At 44.3% G+C, this 23,181-nt stretch overlaps 2 protein-coding genes and 1 long non-coding RNA gene across 8 annotated transcripts in view; 1 reads left to right on the forward strand and 2 right to left on the reverse strand.

The window, feature by feature from the left end:
• DCBLD1 (discoidin, CUB and LCCL domain containing 1) overlaps window positions 1-13,130 on the reverse strand; it is a 246,495-nt gene extending 233,365 nt beyond the window's left edge. For both annotated transcript variants that reach the window (XM_067702268.1, XM_067702267.1), the window contains exon 1: window positions 11,087-13,130. The gene's annotated coding sequence lies outside the window, so the exon portion shown is untranslated. The remainder of the gene's footprint in view (window positions 1-11,086) is intronic.
• A 139-nt stretch (window positions 13,131-13,269) lies between these two features.
• VGLL2 (vestigial like family member 2) lies at window positions 13,270-21,123 on the reverse strand. 4 transcript variants are annotated; one of them, XM_067702275.1, is made up of 4 exons: window positions 20,810-21,123; window positions 18,259-18,571; window positions 15,676-16,197; window positions 13,270-14,541 (listed from the first exon to the last, which is right to left on the reverse strand). In XM_067702275.1, exons 1-4 carry the CDS (start codon window positions 20,888-20,890, stop codon window positions 14,498-14,500), a joined length of 960 nt encoding a protein of 319 aa, XP_067558376.1. In that variant the 5' UTR covers window positions 20,891-21,123; the 3' UTR covers window positions 13,270-14,497. The 4 variants fall into 4 exon arrangements, with proteins under 4 accessions (XP_067558376.1, XP_067558378.1, XP_067558375.1 ...); XM_067702277.1 differs by having other exon boundaries at window positions 13,270-14,396; window positions 20,810-21,121; XM_067702274.1 differs by having other exon boundaries at window positions 13,270-16,197; window positions 20,810-21,122.
• Window positions 21,124-21,189: 66 nt separating this feature from the next.
• LOC137204609 (uncharacterized) lies at window positions 21,190-22,826 on the forward strand. Of its 2 annotated transcripts, none has more exons than XR_010933753.1 (3): window positions 21,190-21,334; window positions 22,100-22,299; window positions 22,539-22,826. It is a non-coding gene; the product is annotated as an uncharacterized lncRNA (long non-coding RNA). The 2 variants fall into 2 exon arrangements; XR_010933754.1 differs by having other exon boundaries at window positions 22,586-22,826.
• The last annotated feature ends 355 nt before the right edge of the window (window positions 22,827-23,181 follow it).

Here is a 23,181-nt window from a genome sequence, read left to right on the forward strand (position 1 = left end):
TGGTCTACTGTCAAGAGGGGCTCAAGAGGATTCTTTAGATCCTGAGTTATCTCTTGAGACCTAGACACATTACAGAAGTTGGTGGACTGCTTTGAGGTTCAGATCAAACTTAGGTGAGGCCTGAAATTCTGAAAGCCCTTGAAATGATGGTAAAGGATGTTAAAGGAGGCAAAAAATTATTTTATCATTAGCATTTCTCCCATCTTAAACCCAACTTTTATCCTCAGAATAGCCTTATGGATGTAGAATAAATGTCATAAATTTTAAGTTGTCCTTGACTTCTCTTTGACCTTCTCTCTTTGGTAAAGAGGAGCCCATCCAATTTTGCTTTTTGCATTGGTCAAGGCTATGGGGTGCCCAAACCAGAAGACCCATCCCAATCCTTCTAGGCTTTTCACAACTAGAAGAATCAAGGGGACAAAATATACAACCCAAACTCCATTGTATATATTTTAGAATATTTCCTTCCAGGTTTTTTTTTTTCTTCCCCATGTGAGCTTATTTTCATGGCTGCAGTAGTTGTATTTCTCTTGTTTTTTTTTTTTTTTTTCCCCACTTACTTTATTGCATAAGCTTTCCTTCCCCCTTATCATTAAAAATTCTTTGTGAATGTTTCTAATGACTGCATACATCCCTTACGATGGATATACCGCTGTTTAGTGTTCCCATGTAGATTCATTCACTCATTCATAAATATTATTGAATGCTTACTACACAGGAAGCATTGTTATAGGTGCTAGGAATAGAGCAATAAACAAAGCTAAGTCTTTGCCTTGATGGAGGCCACATTCTAACATTCTATCAATAGATGGGGGAGAAGACATGGTAAATAAAAAACAAAAATATATATGACAATACATTAAAAGATTCATACACCATGATCAAGGGGGATTTATTCCAGGTTGCAAAGATGGTTCAAACATCCACAAATGAGTCAGTGTGATACACTGAATTAACAAAATGAAGGATAAACATCATGTGATCTCAGTAGATCATCTCAATAGAGATGCAGAAAAAGCATTTGACAAAATTCAGCATCCATTTATGATAATAACTCTCAACAAAGTGGGTATAGAGGGAAGGTATCTCAATATAATAGACTGTACATGAGAAGCTCACAGCTAACATCATACTCAACAGTGAAAAGCTAAAAGCTTTTCCTCTAAGATCAGGAACAAGACAAAGATGTCCACTCTCACAACTTTTATTCAATATACTATTTGAAGTCCTAGCAAGAGTAATTAGGCAAGAAAAAGAAATAAAAAGCATCCAAATTGAGAAAGAAGGGGGCTTCCCTGGTGGCGCAGTGGTTGAGAGTCCACCTGCCGATGCAGGGGACACGGGTTCGTGCCCCAGTCCGAGAAGATCCCACATGCCGCGGAGCGGCTGGGCCCGTGAGCCATGGCCACTGAGCCTGTGCGTCCAGAGCCTGTGCTCTGCAGCGTGAGAGGCCACAGCAGTGAGAGGCCCGCGTACCGCAAAAAAAAAAAAAAAAATAGAGAAAGAAGAAGTAAAACTGTCACTATTTGCAAATAATATGACATTATATACAGAAAACTCTAAAGACTCCATCGAAAAACTATTAGAACTAATAAACAAATTCAGTAAAGTTGCAGGATACAAAATCAATACACAAAAGTCTGTTGCCTTACTTTACATTAACAATGAGCTATCAGAGAGAGAAATTAAAAAAACAACCCCATTTACAATTGCAACAAAAAGAATAAAATACCTCGGAATAAATCTAACCGAGGAGGTGAAAGAATGATATTTTGAAAACGATAAGACAGTAATGAAAAAAAACTGAAGAAGACACAAAGACCCTGAATAGCCAAAGCAATCTTGAGACAGGAGAATGAAGCTGGAGACATCATGCTTCCTGATTTCAAACTATATTACAAAACTATAGAATTAAAACAGTAGTAGTATTGATATAAAACAGACACATAGATTAATGGAAGAGAATAGAGAACCCAGAAATAAACCCATGCATGTATCATCAATTAACTCATGACAGAATATGGAGGCAATAATATACAATGGGGAAAGGATAGTCCCTTCAATAAATGGCATTGGGAAAATTGGACAGCCACACACAAAAGAATGAAACTGGATTGCTATCTTATACATAACTCCCTTTAGTTAACAAAAGTTAACTTAAAATGGATTAAAGGCTTGAATATAAGACCTGAAACCTTAAAACTTCTAGAAGAAAACACAGGTGGTAAGCTCCCTGACATATGTCTTGGCAATGATGTTTTGAATCTGACACCAAAAACAAAAGCAACAAAAGCAAAAATAAACAAGTGGAACTGCATGAAACTAAAAAGCTTTTGCATAGCAAAAACAAAACAAAATCGACAAAATTAAAAGGCAATCTACTGGATGCGAGAAAATAATTGCAAATCATAAATCTGATAAGGGGCTAGTAGGCTAAATATACAAAGAATTCATATAACTCAATAGCAATAAAAAAAGGGAGGGAAGGAGGGGAGAGTGGTAGTGGTGGTTAGATCATACAGGCCATGGTAGGGACTTTTTACCTGATAGGAAGACACTAGGGAATTTTGAACATATGAGAGACATGATTTGACTTTGGTTTTAAAGGATCATTCCAGAGCCCATGTGAAGAAGGGACTGAGAGTAGGGTGGGGCAGAAAGGTAGAAACAGGAAAATCAGTTAGAAAGTTATGATAATTAACCACGAGGTGATGATGGCTTGGCAGGGAAGGTGATGAAACAGCAGTGAAAGTGGTTGATTCTGTTTCTTTTGAAGGTTTTGCTGATGGATTAGATACGGAGTACAAGGGAAGAAAAGATTAAGATTTTTAATCTGAGCAGTGGGAAGAATGGAAGTTACCATTTATCAGGTGGGAAAGACTGAAGGAGAGATGATTCATTTTGAGAGGCAGGATGGCAATTAGAGGTTCGGTTTAGGATATGTTAGTTTTGAGATGATTTTTAGAGATCTAAGTGAGAGGCTGACTATGCAGTGGGACAGGGGATTAAGGAGAGGGTTCAGGCTGGAGAGTTGTCAGTATATAGATAAGGCTGAGAGTAGCCATGAAACTGGTCCAGCTCAACCAGGGGTGTGTATAAAAAAGAAGGTCCAAGGACTGAGGCCAAAATCATTCCATGTTTAGACATTAGGGAGCTGAGGAGAGACTACCAAAGAAGACTGAGAAGGAGGGGTCAGAAAAGTAGCATGAAAATCAAGAGTGCATGGAATCCTGGAAGCCAAATGAACAAAGTGTTTGAAGAAGGATGGAATTATGAACTGTGTCAAATATTATTGACAGGTAAGGTAACCATATGTCTTAATTTGCCTGAGATAGTCCCAGTTTATGCCTTTGTCCTGGATTATTACCAGTGTCCCTTTCACACTTATAAGTGATCTTGTTCAGACCATAAATTATATGGTCCCCTGCGGTGGACACAGAGGTGTGCTATTTAGATCATCTTTCAAGAGAACCTGCTTTGGGGAGCACGGCTAACTGACACCTCCAGCTGCTGTACCTTCAGATCTACTGTGACATTCATGCCAGGTCATGCTTCCCTTGGGCCATTTCCAGCCACTGACTAAACACAGGGGAGTACCAGGAATGGGCCATTCCTGCCTGATCTGGACATTATTTGGCCACCAACAGGCCATTTTGACTTGGGGACTGACTATCAGTCTGGCTGAGACTTTCCCAGAATTGCACTGTAATCTCAGGTTTTCCCTATCCAATCCTCCCTTTTCTCTCTTCTTAACAGGTGTCAGGCCTGCATTGCAACCTGAAGGCTTTTTTCACCTACCCTTTGTCTCTCCCCCTTTATCCTTCCCAGGCCTTTCTCCCAACAAATCATTTGCACATCTATTCCTCTTGGCATCTGTTTCTTTGAGGCCCTTAACTACTACAAATAGTACCAGGAATGGCCCAAGAAAACAGGTAGCGAGATGGGATTTGGGGTCTGGCTCACTCATCACCCAAGTGGCTAAGACGACCTCATCATGAGTGATAGATATGTGGGGCACAGACAGTCCTGGGCACAACATGGCAGCCCAAATGCTACGAATTTCACCAGTGGTGAACGAGAAAAATATCCCTTGGAGGGGAACACCTTTGCCAACGTGATGATTCAGGCCTTTGAAAGATATAGAGGCGATGATGCCTATGAGAACAGTGGAACTCACTGGCTGTTTCCCTGCAGAACAGCTGTACTGATTCCCAGCAGAAGGATCATGAGAAATTAAGGGTATGTAGCAAATAAAGGCTAATTGTGAGAGCTAGAAGGTGTCTCTGATAGGTTAAAAAGAGGCGCTTATAAACTGTGGAGTAAGAGTAGACACAACTGAGGGGCAAGCCCCACATGTGATAGTCAAGGTAGGTCTGTTGAGAAAACCTGTGACCCTGAAACCCTGCATGGGGGCAACTGGATGGATGCCCCCAAGGAATTTGGCTCTGCTGACCCCTCTCACACCTCACTGCTTGTCGAGATGGCTCATACCTCTAACGTAAGAGCTAGCACTTTCTCTGTGCAGGGAGATACTCCTGTGGCCTGTCCCCAGCAAGGCAACAGGTGCCCCCTTGGGAGCTGCACCTACCTCTGATGGAGACTGCCAGGTTGATAACCAGGGTTAAATCCCAGCCTAACCTGACTTGGGATATGCTGGGTCTGATAAAGAAGGAAAGAGATTACATCTCAAAGGAGCTCTAAGAATTAGCTAGCATCTAATGGTGGGAGCCAGGGGAGTAATGCTGGGATTACATTCGGAGGGTACGTGAGTAAGGGGGTGGGAAGGTAAGACTGGATAAGCAGGAATTCATTCACTCAGTGGGACTTCCTGGAACATGAAATTTTAACATCTTGGAAAAGACCCAAGGCAAACTTTCAGCTAGGGTAGACTCGGAAGCCTGGAGAAAACAAAGGCCCATGCTGAGATGCCCTGTCAGATGGGAGAGGAAGGAATAAAAAGACGGAGGGAAGTGGGAATGCTGGCACGGACATATTATGTGAGGCCAGAAGACCCACCAAAGGACACACTAAGGTCATTAGGAACAGGATGATGAGAGGGGTGCCTCGCTGAGCATCACTAAGCAGCTCAGTAATGGCCTCCTCTGCAGGCCATCCACATCTGGGCTCGTTAAAATCTATGGACATGACACAGCCCTGAAATAATAGATACCAGATGGCTGCACTGGACTACTAGAAGCCAGGGGACCCCCATCACCATGATGATGGAGAGGCACCCAAAGAAGCTTGAGCATAGGGAGTTGTGGAGATGGTTAATAAAGCATGTTGTCCCCAGGACAAAACAGAAGGGCAGCAGTGCTTACCATTTACAATCAGAGAAAGGCAAAAATGGAGGAGTTAGGAGGCCGATGTGGTCACCTGAATAAAAATCACCATTGTACAGATCTGTAACCCATTGACTGAAGAAGTGGACAGGTCCTAGGACAGAATCTGCAACACCATCACGGTATATACTATGATGATTCCACCACAGGGCACTGTGGCCATTTATTCCAGTACTGTGCACTGGGAATCCCCAGACATTTCAGACTATTAGACGCAGGATCTGAGTTGACTTTGGTATCTAGAGACCTGAAGCATCATCATAGCCCCTTTGTTAGGGTGGGGTTTATGGAGCCAGGTATCAAATTGAGTCCTGGCTAAAGGCCAACCTACAGTGTGTCCACCGGGTCCGTGACCCCACTGGTGGGGGGGGTCACACATTTATACACTCTATAAATGTGTAATAGGGGTTGACATACTTGGTGGTTGAATCACTGGATCCTTGGCCTGTGGGGTAAAATATATCATGGTGTGGAAGGCCAAGCGGAAACCTCTGGAACTGCTGCCCTCCTCTCTTCCCTCCCCTAGCCAAGATAGTAAGTCAAAAATAAAATAGGATCCTGGGGAATTACAATGATTAGTGCCAGCATTTATGTTCAAAACGTCACAGGGTTCATGGTTTCTGTCACACCTCCTTTTAATTCACCAGAGCTTCTGCAGAAACCACATGGATCCTGGAGCATGGCTGTAGTGTAGCATGAGTTAAATCAAATAGTAGCCCAATTGCAACTGCTATGCCAGGTGTAGTATCTTTGCTAGAACATATTAATAAGGCCTCAAGTGCATGGTATATGGCTTGACCTCTGCTTATGGCAGGATCTTCACTGATGTATCACCCTATTGATGAGACAAGTAAAAGGTTACAGAGAGCTGATCTTCAGGTTTACACAGAGCTAGCTGATGACCTTGACAGGTGTGTGTGCAGTGGAAGCTAAGCTAGAGTGGGTACAAGAGAAAATGGAAAAGTAAGTGGAGAGAGCAAGAGGATGACTCATTTAAGGCTCGCTGCCATTTAAAGGGAGCAGAGAAATGAGTTAGTAACTAAAAGGAGACAGGGTCAAAGAAGGTTGCTTTTTTTTTTTTTTTAAGGCAGGAAATATTGCAGCCTGTTTTATATTAATGGGAATGATCCAGTAGAGAGGGAGAAATGATGATGCAGGAAAAGAGAGGACAATAGTTGAAGGGATGTCCTTGAGCAGAAGACAGAGATTGAGGATCAGTATACAAGTGCAGAAAAAGGATATTTGACACTGCCTCCTAAAAGTGAAGAACCTCTCCCCACTCCTTTTAACAAGAGGATTTTCTTTACTGAAGCAGCTTCCAGACTATTTTTATTTTCTTTTTTTTAACTTGGACATTAAACCTCAGATGAACCTGTATTTTAAAATTGGTTTGCATGTAAAATAAAAAGTTTAATGCAATAATTTGTGTATTTTTTCCACAATAGTTGGTAGTACCTGCTCAATGTACTTAAATATCCAGCTGAGGGGGTAAAGAATAAGTCAAGGGAGAATGAGATAATCTTTAGGGTTACTGCAACCTTTTAAATTCTGAACTTGTGTCCCAAGATGCTAAATAATAAATGGCAAAAAAATGGCAGAGACATTAGTTGGTAGGAGTTCTGATATGGGTGAGACCACGTACTGTGTCTGGTGTGGAGATAAGGCTTCCAGGAAGAGGCAGAAACTTACGTGAGATGTTGAAGAACAGATAGCATTTGGATGAGAAGGTAGTTAGGGTGAAGGGTTTCTAACAGAATGGGAGGAAGGAATTTACCAGGAACCTTCTGTGGAATATGAGAAAAACACTGCCGAGTGCACCAACCCAGAGGAGCAGTCAACTAGAATTGTGATAAGTACTCTGGTCACTTCTAGATGATGTACTCTTGAGCTGAAATAGTCTCGTAGTGAGCTTGATGTCCTCCTGAGAACTGTGACAAAATAGCTCTAACTTCATTCTGAGCAACCATATGGACATATAGGACAAGCATAAGAACTAGATCAGGAAACGAGCAGATAACACGCAAAGCATTTTCTATAATACCACTTTTAGAACTTTTCTGTTTATAATAACTAAGGAGAAGGAGAATAAAGCATGGGTAATTTGAGTTCAAATTAGAAGTTCCTCTAATAAAGGAAGTGACAAGAATTAAATTTGCTCTCTAAAATAGCAGTAAAAATGTAGTCAGAAGCTTTTATGATCTGAAAGAATATACATTATTAAGTGGTATAATTTTGTCTTGTTTTAACTTAATGCCTTGCCCTTGTTCTGTGACACAGGGAGATTCAGTGGTACCTATTCTTTCTACCTCCGTCTCCTAAGACCCAAAGCCTATATTAACCTGCAGCCTGGTACATTTTATGGCAGTGAAGCATTGTTTTTCTTTTTTAGTTTCAATACATTTTATTTAAAATTTTTAAAAACCTTTTTAATTTTTATTGGGGTATAGTTGATTTAAAATAGTTTCAATATATTTTATATCGCAAACAAAAAAGGGAGATGGCAGTACCTCACTGGCAGGTTTAAAAATTTTTCAGTCCTTAAACATCGAATAACCAGGTGTCCCAAACTTCAGTGTAAGATGGTGGTGCCTGTATTATCATTTTTAAAATTTACTAGCTAGTTTGAAACAGTTAAGGATAAAATTGTGAATAAAATTTCCCTTCTCACCAATCCCAACTGAATACAACTTCATCATGGTTTTCCCTTGGGATACAAGTCTGACACGTCCCTAGGCTCTTATCTTACTCCTTTCAAAAAGTACAAGCGAAGAATGTGTTTTTAGAAGAAGCCTTTGAACAAGGAAGAACAAATATCATAAGCTCTGTTCTTTGTGTTTCTTACCAAATCTGTCTGTCAATGCCCTCTGTCAGTTTCTGAGTGTGGAGGAGAAACTGCCCGAGGTAAAAACAGGATTTCACACTCCACAAAGCAAGATGGAAGAATACTAATAATACAGAACCTTTAGATATATTGAGATAACCTCCCAGATATGTCAAGAAATTCCATAAAAAAGCAGGTACAATGAAAAAAAGTAATATGATACTAGAGGAAAAAGCATCCTATTGTTTTCTGAGATGGATTACACATTGGGTAAAATGCACTAGAAGAAGAAAAAGAAAAAGGATTGTACCTAGTAAAAATAAACAGCAATAACAAAAAGTTTTGTTAATTTTTGTTTGTTTTCCATCCCAGTTCTTGATAATACCATTACTGGCACAGGGCTGATAATGTAGTTGCCAAAAATAAGGGCAAAGCTGTAGTAATGAGAATTAGCAGGAAAAAAAATAAGCTCTGACATTCCCATCAATTATAATCCATGTTTTAAGCAATTATGTGTTTAGAATTTTAAGATACTTGATTTGCTCTTCCTGAGCGAAAACTATTTTTACCTGAAGTATTCTAAAGAAGCTTCCAAATTATGAGGTAAACAGAGTATTTTACCACTTGTAAATACATATATAGACTAAAGTATATACTCCTTAAATAAATGTTGGTAAAAATCTAGTGGTAACTAGATCGTTAGAGTCATGCAAATATTGATTAGGAATCAAAATATTTTAATTCTTTAGTTTTGTTTTCCAAATTTTAGTCTACCTTTAAACTAAATTTCTTATATGTAATGAAAATTGTATATTTATTAATTTACGCAGTTTTGATAGGAAATGGAAATAATAATGACAGAGGAGGATGGTTTGAGCAAAATCACTTTAGTGACTTTGAAATTTTGGGAGATAAGTAGAACTAGAGCTTACTAGGAGATCTGAAGAACAAAACAAACAGAAAATATGCTGCTGTTGCTTTTCTAGATGAAAGAAATGAATTCCGTAAGACAAAGGAAATTTGGACTCCTTATTTCTGTTTTAGAGGTGCTTCGTTTCATGAGTACACTGGTAAACCAATGGAAACACTGTAAGTTGAGGTAGACATGACCCTGTGTCGTGGAGAACTTTAGATTTTTCTCTTATTGAGTTAAACTTGTGTTTTAAAGTGGAAAAATTCCAAGTAAAGAGTAACATTTTATCAAAGTATTAATTATTCCAGTAAATTCACTATATATTTCTCTAAACAATATGTTTCTCTAAACATTAATTTTTCAGTCAAATATTTTACTCTTTTCCCCCAAAGACAATTTGTCTATTTTCTTAAAGTGAGCTTGGATTAGCAGAATCATCTCTGCCGACTCTGCCAGTGGCCACTCTGCCTGGACAGTGTTTCCACTGGGGTGGAGGTCAAGGCTGGAGACAACTGGGCGCTCCTCCTGAAGGCTGCCTTGCCTTTTTAGGTTATGAGGGTCTCTCTGTGTTTAGGATAACATGATTGACAGCTCTGCTCCAGCTCCAATTAGCACCCTATAATTTATTAGCTTCTGCTTTCAGATTGTGCGTTAACTTCACAAATATTTCAACCACGGAAACAGCAGCTATCAAGTGTCTCGTTCCTGATCCAGCCCTCTGTGGCTGGAATGAAATACAAGGAAAGAGCGGTACACTTGGTCTGTCAAGTGAGAATAATCATTTGTGTCTGTGCCTGTCTGAGGGCATGGGGTCTCTGATTTCTCTTTAGGCATGCATTAGTGGTGTGTGTGTGTGTCTATGTGTGTGTGGTATCTGTAGATAAATAGATTCTATTGTATGGATCCTGTATTTGTATTGTGAGTTTCATTTATTCATGGGAGATGAGGGAGAGCTGATATTGAGGAAATATGAAATTTACATTTGCTTAATCCTGTTGTTTGTGTAAATGTCAAAACTTCAGTTATGTGCAAACAGCAACTATAACAATGATATTGCCTTTAGGACATTTTTTTCCTTTACTTCAGAATTTAGAAATATGCAACAAATAATGAAGAACAACAAATCTTAAAAATCTTGCAAGGAAGAAGGGACCATAGAGAGCAAAGACCTTCACAAGTACAATCAAAATGTGAATTATTTGCATGCAAATTATCCATAGACTGTTAAAGCAATTTTATAAAGGAATCTTATGTTTTTTGGTTTCATTTATTTTTAAAGTCTTTTCAAATATCTTTCAACTTTTCTTCCATGCTTTGACTCCTAGTGAATTATGTTCAAAAATGCAATTTATGGAAACGGCATTTATATGGAAAGCAGTTTAAATTTTATTTTAAAAAATCCCCAACTCTGAAGTAACCAATCACTAAGTGTTTAAGAAAAGGTTTCTTGTTTATTTTGATAGAAGGTGTATAGGTGCCTGCACATAAGCACAGGATTTACGATTCTAAGCAAATGGGAGGTTAAAATTACAAGTTGTTTCCCCCTATTCGAAAGGGCACAGAAAATGCAGTATTTACCCAGAAAGAGTGGCAAGAGAAGCTTCCAGTCAGGGAGTCTACATCCCAACACTCACCACCTCTGCCCTCCCTCCCGTCCAGGCCTGAATCAATCTTAAGTCATTGCTAGAATTTGCCACGCATGGAAATAGAACTTCAAAGGGTAAATGAGACAGGATGGCAACTCTTATTAAACTAAGGGAGTAGAATAGATAGAGTTCCCTGCAGTTGGGTGACTGAGTTCTCAGCCAGAGGGCAATCGGCAACAGGATTATTTGGTGGCGGGGAGCTGTCTCTCCCCTTTTCCTCACCTCTCCCTCAGTAGAGGCCAAGTGCAAAGGGAAAACCGTGGATGAGGAGGACACCAGTGCCAACCGGGATGATTAGAGGAGAATCTAACCTTTCTCTCAGACCCCCAACCAGGTATAATATATGCAAAAACATCATGTTTACCTTTTCTCATGTCATCCCTCCTTTCTTTGAATGTCCTTTTTTCAACTACTAGGGCCTTCTCTACTCTGCATGGTTTCACGAATATTAGCAAGACAAGCATGAGAATTCATCCTTTACATGACTTGGTGGGCCTAAAAGAATGTCAAAAAAATGTCAGTTAGAGCTATGAGTTCACCAAAGTTCCCTTCGAAAGTCTTATTACACAGAACCGAATGATGATAGTTCCAGGGCCCCTCGCATTTCTACTTTGGGAATGTGTAACATGGAGGGAAATGCTCTGCTCCTCTGCTCCGTGTGTCCTATGTTGTAGGTCACTGGAGCCCTGTTCGGCAGTCTGGACGGTCTGTTCAGGACTGCCCCAAAGGCCAGTTCCAGTGAATGAGTCTCCTCACCAGCAACCTGATATTCAGGTTGGATGCAGCTCAGGAGAGAGGCTTCAGTAATCAGAACCTCGTGGCAGGGAAAAGGCCCCCTGTGGGTTCTGATCAGAGATCTTGTGAGTGCTAACGTAGGTTGAGCACAGGGAAAGCTTCTTGGGGAGGAGGACTACTTGGAAAAGATGTCCAGCAGAGAATGCACTTGCTGTGCTTTCTTCTTCATCTGTACACTCAGTGGCAAAGTTTTAAAAGGGCGCTGGAACCAAATGCGTTTTATTTACGCTTGTATACGCCAGCGATCCATGCCAATGGAACATGGATTTAAAAAAATCACAGAGAATCCAAATTTAATTTTAGTTATTGCTTCAATGTCCAAACCTCAGACTAACACGCTTAACACGACTTGGTTAGGTTGGGTGTGAAGAGCTTCAGAGCAGAGAAGGCTATAAATACTGAAATGAATTAATAAGAGAAGCGATAATAATTCCTTCCTAGAGATGAATTGAAAAATGCATCTGGCTGAATGGTCTACAGGTAGTGCCATTTGACGAAGGAGTCTGGACAACGTCCTGATACTTCCTTTGAGACCTGGGATTCTATAAGTTCTACAGCATGTCAGTCTTTGCTGGCCTGTCTCTTTTCCCTTCTTTATTCATCTATTGTGGAGGAGAAAGTAAGCCCAAAGGTGAGCATTTCAAGACAGATCAGAAGTGGGCCAGTAGTTACTGCAGTGGATAATAGTGCAGTCTCTGCCCCGGGCTGCCTGGGTTGGCATCCTGGCTCTGCCCAGTTATGTGACTGGGCAGATTACTTCTCTGTGAGCCTCTGTGGTAATAAGCACCACACAGAATTGTTGTGAGGTTTAAACGAGTTAACCTATATATAAAGCCCTCAGACCAGTGCCTGATAATTAACATTAGTTATTGCTATATGCAATGCAATTAGTTATTACTAATTACTATCACATCTGAGACAATATAATCATATAGTATCTTCCATCTGAGCAAAAACAGTAATAGGTTCTTGTAATGATCATAGTCTACTTAACATGTACCAAAATGATAGAAAGAGGGGATAGGTAACTCTGCTAAGCCATGTTCTGAGTAAGGTCCCTTAACTGCACCCAACTCTTGAGACAATTACCCAAGATACACTGTATTTGCCTCTTGTGTTATAATGAAGATCAAGATTTGAATTAATATTTTATGCTTTAACAACTTTCAAGGGCAGTTTGGGCATAACACTAAATCTCTCTCTTCAGAGAAAGAACACGATTAACTTTGGCATCAAGGGAAAATAAAACCATTAATTTAATAATTTCTTTATTTTGGCCTAGCTGTAGGTTTGGTTTCCTAGCCTAGCTGATTAAAATATAAAATAACCAGTATTTCCAAAACATTTTTAAATTGAGGACTCTACTATCTGAAGAGTCTAGAATTTAAGAAGTAACAATAATTCTCTTTTGGAGAAAAATGTGTGTATCTGACTCAATGGTATACAAGTAGTGTTTTCTATACATCTCTGCTTTTACTTGATGAAGGCCATCAGATAACCTGGCCTTCCGTGGGCTACCATTTTCTTATCTGTAAAAAGGAGGGGGGATACCCAACTTCTCATCTCCAGGGTTGACATGAGGTGGAAAGGGGTTCACAGGTTTCACAGCATGACAATCACTTTGGAAAACCAAAAATATATATACGAAGTAATTTTACTTCCTGACATCAGATCATACTACTATAAATTATTTTATGCTATTAGAGAGAAAATAAGGTATTTGTTTTCCTTTTAAGAAATAACACAGCGACCTAGTGGTAAACAAACATCTTTAATGTTCGTTTCTTCTTCCTCATCCCCTTCAGTTTTGCCCACATGTGTACCCCTTCCCCTGTCCCAACACTAAAGTGACCAAACCATGACCACAGAGACTGAGAAGAATATTCGAGGTACCAGAGACTCCATGGGCATCTCTTCCCCTTCTGGTGACTCCTAGTTTTTCTTCTTGGAGACAACTGGGGCCTCTTGATGCTTACTTGTTTTCATCCAAAGGAGGATAGAGGGAGGGACAGAATTTGTGGGAGAGAAGGCAGAGAGAGTTTCTTCTTTCATCATAAAATGTTCTTTGTAAAAAATATGATATATACACACACACACACACACGTATAAAACATATCCAGTGCAACTGCAATTGCTGTGCCAAACACTGGGAAGTGCCCCCTTTGGTCGATGTATTTCTGGAGTTTTAAACAGTTGTCCTACAACAGCTGCATTTCAGTAAGACTCAGGCAGGTGGCTCCAGATAAGCCACTTGCCGCTCACATTCAGGCTGAGGCTTCCACGTTCACAGTCCGAAGGAAAAAGTGTGTCTTTGTGTCTGGAGTGGGTGTTGTAGGGAGGGAGCGGGCAGGAAAGGAGCTGGAGGCTACAGGTGAGGAAGAAGGAATTGGCTTCTTTTGACTTCTCTACCACAGTCTTTGATGCAAATACAAATACATTTCAGTCTGAGGATATTGACGTTGGCAGTGCTATGATCACACTACTTAATGAAATAATTCACATCAGCATAAAAAATATTCACACCAAAACATCTCTTTTTCTTTCCCTCTTTCCAAGAAAACTATGATATCATGTCACATAAGTGATCACCATGGATATTTCCAGTGATTTGCCCAAAAGTCATTAAGCATCATTCAGAGTCTTTGGATTTCCTCTTTGGCAGAAGGAATTATTTTTAGATGAACATTCTGTCGATGTGTGTTCTGGTTTTCCCAATACACGGAGAAGTTTGAAGTCTCTGCATTCCCCCATGTCCTCATCCATGAAGTGAGAGGCACAGATGCCAGCCTCCATGGCTGGTCAGAAGGGAAAGGGAAGGGGAAACCCTGGGTCAGCAGATCAGCTCAGAAGGGATGCACCACAGAGGGAATAACGACGAGCTGCAAACCAAGATCAGAAGCTGTTACAAACCCACTTGATTTCAGCTCTGAGTGTCACCAATTGCGCTATGCAGAGACCTACAGGGAAGAAGGTGGGCTGTCTAAAACCAGTACAGATCCTTGCTTTTGTCCTGAGGCTGCAAATCTGAAAACAGAGAGAAAATAAAAGGGAGAGAGAGAGGGAGAAGAGAAAGAGAGAGGGAGAGAGAAGGGGATGGGGGAGGGAAGGCACAAGATATTTAAAGAAAGAGAAAGACAAACAGCACTGTTTCATTGTGAAAGTCACAGAATTCATCTAAAGGGCATGAATGAAAGTAAAAGCAAAGCAAACAAGTGTCAAATTTGCACCTGAGGGAAGGGAGAGCCGGCAAGACTACGAGCCAACGATTGCATTTATTATATAACTATTTTTTTCATTTGCCCTAAAAATAAAGCAAACAAAAAAGTAAACCCTTATTTGCCTGTACCTTTCAAATTCAACTCTTCAAGCCAGGGACTTAATATTATCACTAAAATCGTATTCTTGTTAAGTTTTATGTTTTCCAGAGACCTATTTAATTTGACAGTTAAGTTGATATCAGAGTCATGAGTCATATTTGTATGACTTGTAACTACCACAAGAGGTGACAAGACCCCCCCCCGCCCCCCCCCCCCACCCCGGGCCACCATTTAAACTACCCTCTTAGCAGGCACTCTAGATCAGCGCTGTCCAACAGAAACACAATGGGAGCCATGGGCATAATTCTAAATTTTCCGGCAGCCACATTGAAAAAAAGTAAAAAACAAACAGGTGAGACTTAGTAATGTATTTTATTTAACCCAATATATTCAGTATGCAATGTGTTGAAAATATTTCAACATGCAATCAATGTAAAACATCAGTGAGATGAATTTTACATTCTTTTTGGGACAAAGTCCTGAAATCCAGTGTATATTATACACTTACAGCACATGCCAGTTCGGCCTGGCCACGTTTCACGTGCTCAACCGACACATGTGGCCGGTGGCTACAGTGCTGAACAGCACAGAGCTAGAACCTTTCCAACAAATTTTATTTTTTAAAAATCCTCTGTAATATTAACCAGCTACTTTCTCATTCTGCCCACACCGATAACAGACAGGGTCATCTGTCTGATGAAACACAACCCCGCCAGGCAGACCTTCGGGCCTCAGGGTCACTGGGGTCTCCAAGGAGAACTAAGTAGGGTCCCGGCCTCAGCCCAGGTTTGGGCACAGGGCAGGAGGGGCCCGGGGATGCCACGTTCCCTCTCCCGCTTACCTGAGTCCACGCTGAGGCCCAGACCCCCGGCCACGTCCCCCGTGGGGCTCGCGAAGGGTCCCCCGGGCGCGGCCCACGTGGCGCCGGCCGGCTCGCCCTTGGCCGAGAGCTCGCAGGACGGGCTGCCGGGCGCGGGGGCCGGCGCGGGAGCGAGGCGGGCCGGGCGCCCCGAGGCGGCCGGCATCAGCAGCGGCCCGTAGCGCGGGTCGAAGTGCGGCGCGTAGACCTCGTGCACGGCTGCGGGCCGCGGGTAGGCGGCGGCCTGGGCGCCGAGGGCGCCGCCCAGCGCGTAAGGGTGGTGCGGATGCGCGTGGTGGGGATGCGCGTGATGCCAGGGCTCTGCCGCGCCCTGGTGCAGGTGGCCGTGCAGCGCGGCCGGCGAGTAGGGGTCGGCTGCGGCGAAGGGCAGCTCCGAGTGAGCGGCGGCCAGCGGGCTGCCCAGAGGCGCGGGCACCGGCGTCTGGTAAGCGCTGTTCCAGAAGGAGGCGGGGAAGCTGCGCTGGCTCATCGGGAAGGAGCCGTCTTTGGGCCGGCGAGGCGGAGGGGAGGAGAGGGAAAGAGGAACGCATCACCGCCGGAAGCACGGCTGCCGACGCCGCTCGGCCGCCGCAGAACTGAACGGCCGGGGCGGGCAAAGGGCGGGAAAGGCGCCGTGCTGGGCGCACGCGCGGCGCCTCTCTCGCGGGGCTGCGGCCCGTGAACGCGAGGTCCGGGCGCCGCACTGGGGAACTCTTTGGGGAGGAGCGCCGCTTCCTCGGATGTTGCAGGCGCGTCCCAGGCTGCGGGAACCTGGAGACTGGCGGGGAGAGGAAGAGCGGAGAGACTTCCTTCCCCAGCCCCAGTTTCAGGGCGCAGGGAGCTTCTTTCGGACTCCGGGCTGGACGGCCTCGGACCAGAAGCGGCCTCGCCTTCCCGGCCCGCAGCCTCTCCTGAAGCTAAAGGTACCTCTTCCCGCTCTTGGTCGGCCGCCTAGCGATCTCACTACCCGCTCTCGCGTTTCAGCCTCTCTTGCTCCAGAAAATGTGCCCCTCCAAGGCCTCGGATGGACTGGAAATCCATCGACATATTTCGGAGTCTTGCTATTATTAGCCTCCTTTCTAGAAACTTTATTTCAAAAAAATTTTTTTGCAAAGAGTAAACTTTACCTATTAAAAGGGCAGCTGTATTATTTGCAGAGGGGGACACGAAGGGACAGGTTTTTTCAGTTTTAATTAAAAAATTTTCTGCATCAAAATGTGGACGCCAGGAATAATAATAATAACAACAATAATTATTATTATTGTTTGTATCATTGTTGACCCCTAGTGTCTGGAAGCATTTTAAGAGAACAGCATTTAGCTCAAATTTGTTGCCTTTAGTTGGGAGGAAAGGAAAGAAAGACATTTAATTAAAAGAACCCTGGAGAAGGCATCTGCATTTCATAGTAGATAATTTAAAATGCTTTGAAAATGCATTCTAAGTAGTGAACAGTCTTCCTGTTAAAAGTATTTAGGCAACTGGAGAATAAAAAGAATGTTTTGTATTTAAAACTAATGTTTTTGGATCTTGTCTAGGCAAGGTTTGTACAAACTGTCACACTCTTAAGAAAAAAAAGGAAGGGCGACAGTTGTCATTTCCCCCAAAATGAAATATTTGTTTTCCTTTGTTACAACAAAGTCCTCATTTCTCAGCTTGGTACACATCAAAAGCAAAGATTAGTGAGAAAGTTACCAAAGTTACCAAATAGTTACTTCCACCCTTGTTTTGGTAATAAAGGGAGGTCAAGATTTCAGAATAGAAGGGAGAGTTCGTTAACTCATCCAAGAAATCATTGTCCCAGGCTAGGTAAAGCAGTGCTTGGTGAGGAGGGTAAACCAATAAAGAAGGGATGTGTTTGGGGAAATCCCTTAGAGATGTTTTGGCTACCCTTAAATTCTTATTTCTTTATTATTTTACTCGCTTATTGAAAGACATTCTCTGCTTCAAGATTTCCCAAGTAATCAAAATCTGGCAAAAGGCATAAGTAGGTTTTAGGAGACATTCTTCAGCAGGTTTTGCTTGCACTGCATTCTAGGACTTTTTTCTCTGGAAAGATTTTCAGAAATGGGGTAAGGGCCCTGTAAGCTGTTGTTTGTGAAGATCCCCTCCCCCCCCCTGCCTTGGGAGGCTGCTGGAAACCTCACATTTCCACAGCACATTTACATACATTTTCTGTTACCCTTACAGCCACCTCCAGGGATAGTTAAGTGGGCAAATATTATTCTAATTTTAGAGACCAGTAAATAGAGTGACCTCCAAGAGGTTAAGAGACTTGCCCAAGGTCATATTGCTAGGAAGTGGTGGAGCCAACACACAAACGTAGGCCTCCCAATTCCAAGGCCTTTGGTTTTTTTCTAGGTCACTGCTCTGCTCTGCCTCTTCAAGGAGAGATCTTAGGCCTGTGCCTACTCCTCCTTCGATTTCCTTATCCTCTCCCAATGGCCCTCCTCACCTCTTCTCTAACACCTAGCATTCTTTCAGCTGCATCTCTTTGAACCCCTGTAGGTGGCCCCCAGGCTATGAGGGCTCTCTATCCTCCCTTGCCAGTTGGGGCCCCATACTTACCCCGCCAGGGCCCGGAGCTCCGTGGGGCTTTGCTGCTTGTACAGCTTGGGGAATAGCTGCTAGGCTGGCTCAGGGCCCGGCTGAAGTGTTCGTCCACCACAGAGCTGATGTCTCCCTGGAAATAGGTGAAAAGGACGCAGCGGGAGTTGATGTACTCCGCCTCTGGTGGGCGCTCTTTCTCCGGGCTGCCTTCTTCTTCTTTTATACTAGCCGGAGTTTGGCTGGAGAAGGAGGAGCTGCCACTGCCACTGCTGTTGCTGGGGCTGGCGTTGCACTCCTGTGCTTCCTGCATTTTGGAGTAACAGGCTAGTTTCTGCTCAAAGGAGAAAGAATAGAGAAGTCAATTTCAAAAGAGCGAGCAAATTGTGTTCAGACTGCACTCCCTCATCCGGATCCCAAAGGTATCCAGGAGCAACTGACATGGGTGTCCATGCCCGGTGCTCAGTAACGTGGGCTGCAGTCAACAGGCCTCCCAACCTGCAGCTCAACAAAGGTGGGGCTCCTGAGAGGCCGACTGCCCTTCTTGGAGCCTCTGTCTCCCTGGAATTGCTGCCAGGCCACAGGGAGAACTCTCTGAAGGTGTCAGGGTGAAGGTCCAGGAAGACGCCTAAGCAGTTTGACCACAGAGCCAGGCTCAAGGCAGATATAGTTTTAAAATCAGGCTCCAAGGGTAAAAGGCACCCAAGTCCAGTTAGGGCCTGACTCTTCCCTGCCTGAGAACTCAAGGCAGACGTGCAAGATGCAGGATTAAAGCATCCTCATGATAGAACATGAAAATAACAAAATCCACTCTACACAACAAGGATGTAAAGGAAGAACTGCTGTAGGATAAAAACATGGAATAACATCGTGACATGGATCATTTTAATAAATGCAAGTTGATATTTGGTCATTCATAAACTGGCCATTAGAAAGTCTCAGCTTTTAAAGAGATCTTCTTTTGAGTAAGGAAAAACCAGTGGGCTATGACAATTTCTACCTCACCATCTGTGTATATTGAGGGAAAAAGTAATAAAAAGGAGCAGAGGATGATCTTGTCTGTAAGGTTGGGTAAATCATGACTGTCTGATAGTGATTTACAAAACGAAGTGTGGCCGCTGAAAACATTTTCTTAGAAACGAGCAATGGACTGAATGCAGTGTTAAAGCAGTATGCAGGCAGGGATGCCCTTCAAGGGAGACCCTGATCATACAAAAATGAACAGAGATCTTGGGGCAATAGATTGGTCCAGGGTCAGGGAGGAGAAAGGACCAAACGGACAGAAAACCAACCCTCCTTTCCTCTTTGTAATACTCCCAGCCTGGGAAGGAGCTCATCTTGGACACCGAAGCCAAAAGACTGGAGTTATTTAGCAATATCACCATTTCTACCACATTCCCACTTGGCTTACAGTGAGAGACTCTGGTGATAACTAAAATTAACATTGAGACTAAACAAACTTCTGGTTGGAAAGTTTTAAAAAGGAGAGGAGGGAGAAAAACAAAAACAAAAGGCAAAGTCTACCCATTCCATCATTAATTCATCAGGAAAATTTCAAATAGATATTCTGCAAGCAAAATTGGCAAAAGCATGGACTCGGACACTGGGGTGTATTTCAATTTTCCCGAAGCAGGAGGTCCAGGCCCTCACTGTCCAACCTCGTCCGGACTCCTAGGGGATCCCCCTCTCTGCCCACTGGAGTGCGATCTTATTCATTTCCTGGACTACTGTCCTCAGTTTCGACTACAGCAGCTGAGGAATGAAAAGAAAAACTTCGACCAGATATAGCCCGGAGAATAGAAATATTGTAAAAATTAAACGAAACTTGAAGAGTTTGCAGAACCGGGGCTAGTGCTCTTCTCAAAAGTGGGTTTGTTGATGGCAGGGCAGCCGGACTCAGCTAGCGAAAGGCGAAGTATTATCTATGAAGCTTGCCTCTGCCAGGTCAATAATATTTCCCAGAACTTTGCAAGGCAGAGATTATAAAGCCAGTGAGTTTCGTGCAGTTCTCTTTGTAACGAATTCGCTTGTTCTGGAATTAATTGGCCTGATCGCTTGAGAATTGAAACTGAAAAAAAAAAAAAGCCTTTGATAAAATAAGCTTGCAGAGATGAGAACGCGAGTCTTTGATTCTCAGACATAAAGACAGAGACAGGCCTTTGCTTTTGTTTTGTTGTCACTCTCACCTTTGGGACCAAAGTTTGGTTTTCCCTGCGTGAGCTTTGCTTGCATCTCCCCGCGCCAGCACCGGGCTTGGAAGAAATCTGGAGTCCGACATACCCTAAGAAATCGATGCAGCTCGCGCGATCCTCGTCTAATTATTCCCGGGAAGCCAGGGCACGCACTAGCAGGACTTAGCTGCCTTCCCGAGAGAGCAAACGGGCAAGCTAAAGGGGTTAGCTCAACCTACTGGGTGGCAGCGCGGGCAATCCCCGCATCCGGGAGGCGCCCGCCGCTGTTCGGATGCCCAGTACCCGCGCGGAGGCACCGGGAACCTCGGAGTACTGGCAGTGCTCGGAGAAGCCAGGGCGCGCCACCTGTCTACGAGGCCCGGCCGAGAAGAGACACGTACCTGGTGGTAAGGGGTGTAGGCGGCTGCGAAGTAAGGCTGGGGAGGACCATAGACTTGGTACATAACATCCAGACAGCTCATGGCTTCCCGCAGCGGAGACGGTTAAGTGTTTTATTATCAACTCTCGGGCGGCGGAGGGCAGGGATGCTGCATGGGCGGCACTTGGACCCGAGCTCCCAAGTCATCCGCGGCGGAGCGAGGGGCAGCGTGCTCCGCGGCTCGGGATCCCGCTCGCACGCTCCCTTCCCACCCCTGCAGTTCCAGTCGCCACCGCGCTCCGAGATGGAAGCGCCCGGCCTCCAGCTAGTGGGCATTTAAACCCCACGCGGGGCCGGCGTGCTGACGCCATTCCCGGGCCGCGGAGGAGGAGGGGTTGGGGGCGGGGCCGGGAGGCCAATGGGGTGCGTGGGACGAGGGACCGAGGGGCTTGCCGGTGCGTTTCCCTGGGCTACCCGGCGGCGAACCTGTGGCCGAAGGGTGTGGTGAACTGCGCAGCCCGGAACTTGAGCCCTGAGACTTCGCACTGTGAGGAGCAAGGGTTTTCCAGGCTAAAGCAGAAGGGGGCGGGAGGACGGAGAGGAGAGGGCAGAAATGGGGGCTTTTACATTTGGAGAGAGAAAGAAAGTTGTTGAGTAGTGGGGAAAGGTCTTGTGGGAAGTCCCGACCTCACTGGAGAGTTGAGTGTGTGCGTCCGGGGTGGCGAGGTGGGGAAGATTCTTTGCTCTCGGCTCCTCGGCGGGAGGAACGGCGCTATCCCTAGGAATACCCCAGGAAATCCGGATCTTCGCAGACAGGATGTAAGAGTCCGGGAACTCCTCTCTGCGCGGAGGAGCTCCCTCTGCGGGGAAACGGCAGCGGCTGAAGCCTGTAACCGCTGCCCTGCGGCACCTCCTTTGCGCCCCCTCTGAGCCAATCCGTACGCCGTCAGCTACCACACCTTTTAATTCCGCTCACTGGGGCGGATCCCTATTGCCCCTCTAGATTATGATCCCGCCCTTTCTCTTTGACGCCCTCCATCCGAGCCCTCTAGGTCCGCGTTATTCGCTCCCCGCCTCCAGCTCGTCCGGGTACCAGCTGCTTTCGAGGAGTCCAGGCGGCTTTACCCAGACCCCGGCCGCCCCGAGTCTCCTCGGCCGTCATCCTTTAAAGTTTCAGTAACTTTTTGGAACGAGGACTCATTGGCTGCAAGAGGAATTATCCTAAGCACTGCAGGGAGGTCAGAGAGGACTTTTGCTGACTCTTCAGTCAGTAATACAGCAGCTGCGATTTTGTTTGCTTGTTTCATTTCAGAGGTGAAAGAGAATACACTCCAGTTGTGAAACACGCATTTCGCATCGCCGTTCTGTTTCCTTCCCTGAGACCTCTCCTGGTTCGGACCTGCTTCCTGCAACGCTTTCCGCCTTCCCAGGCACCCCTCCCCCAGCCCTGTAGTTCTCTGTCCTTAAAGTTTAGGAACGAATTGAGACAAGGCTTTCTGTACGTCGGGACAGGTGGGGGAAAGAACGTTACAAGAATACCTGTGGGGCATACTTGGGGGTAGGGAGGGTAGAGTTAGGAGCATTGAGAGCCCAGACCCAAGAAAGAAGCAGCGTGGATCACTGATAGAAATGAACTCTAGTGAATAACTAGAGTTTATAAATAGAGTATAAATACAACAAAAAGTCCGACATCGATTCACAGGCTATAAAACTGCGAACAGATGCACCCTTAAAAGATATATTTGTCTTAGGGACTTCCCTGGTGACACAGTGGTTAAGAATCTGCCTGCCAATGCAGGGGACAGGGGTTCAAGCCCTGGTCGAGGAAGATCCCACAGCAGCAGGGCAGCTAAGCCGGTGCACCACAACTACTGAGCCTGCGCTCTAGAGCCCACGCGTCTAGAGCCCACGCTCGGAGCCAGCGCACTGCAACGAAGAATAGCCCCCGCTTACCACAACTAGAGAAAAGCCCACGTGCAGCAACGAAGACCCAACGCAGCCAAAAATGAATGAATTAAATTAAATTTTTAAAAAAGATATATTTGTCTTTAAAACGTGAATATTTTAAGCCAAATGGTTTCAGGGTTGAATTTTGGTTTTGTTCAATTTATAAGTGGGTAGTGGCTCCATGTCTCCAGTTCGGTTTATAAATGGTGAGAAGTCGTGAGCGGCTGAAGTGTTTTTTAAATTAACTACAGTGCAATCTATTTTAAAGCAAATTAAAAAAAAAAAAGACACCCCTGTGGTACAGTTTTACGCAAGTCTCTTTTTAGGGGCCAGGCTGCCTTGTGGCTGAGCTGGGTGGCTTCTGGAGCCTACCATGATCCAGGCGCACAGGTGAAGCAGAACATCCCTCCCACCACTACTCCAACCCTCCCTCCCCAGGAGTTTTGG

Source organism: Pseudorca crassidens, chromosome 13 (assembly GCF_039906515.1).
Source record: "Pseudorca crassidens isolate mPseCra1 chromosome 13, mPseCra1.hap1, whole genome shotgun sequence".
Lineage (NCBI taxonomy): Eukaryota > Metazoa > Chordata > Mammalia > Artiodactyla > Delphinidae > Pseudorca > Pseudorca crassidens.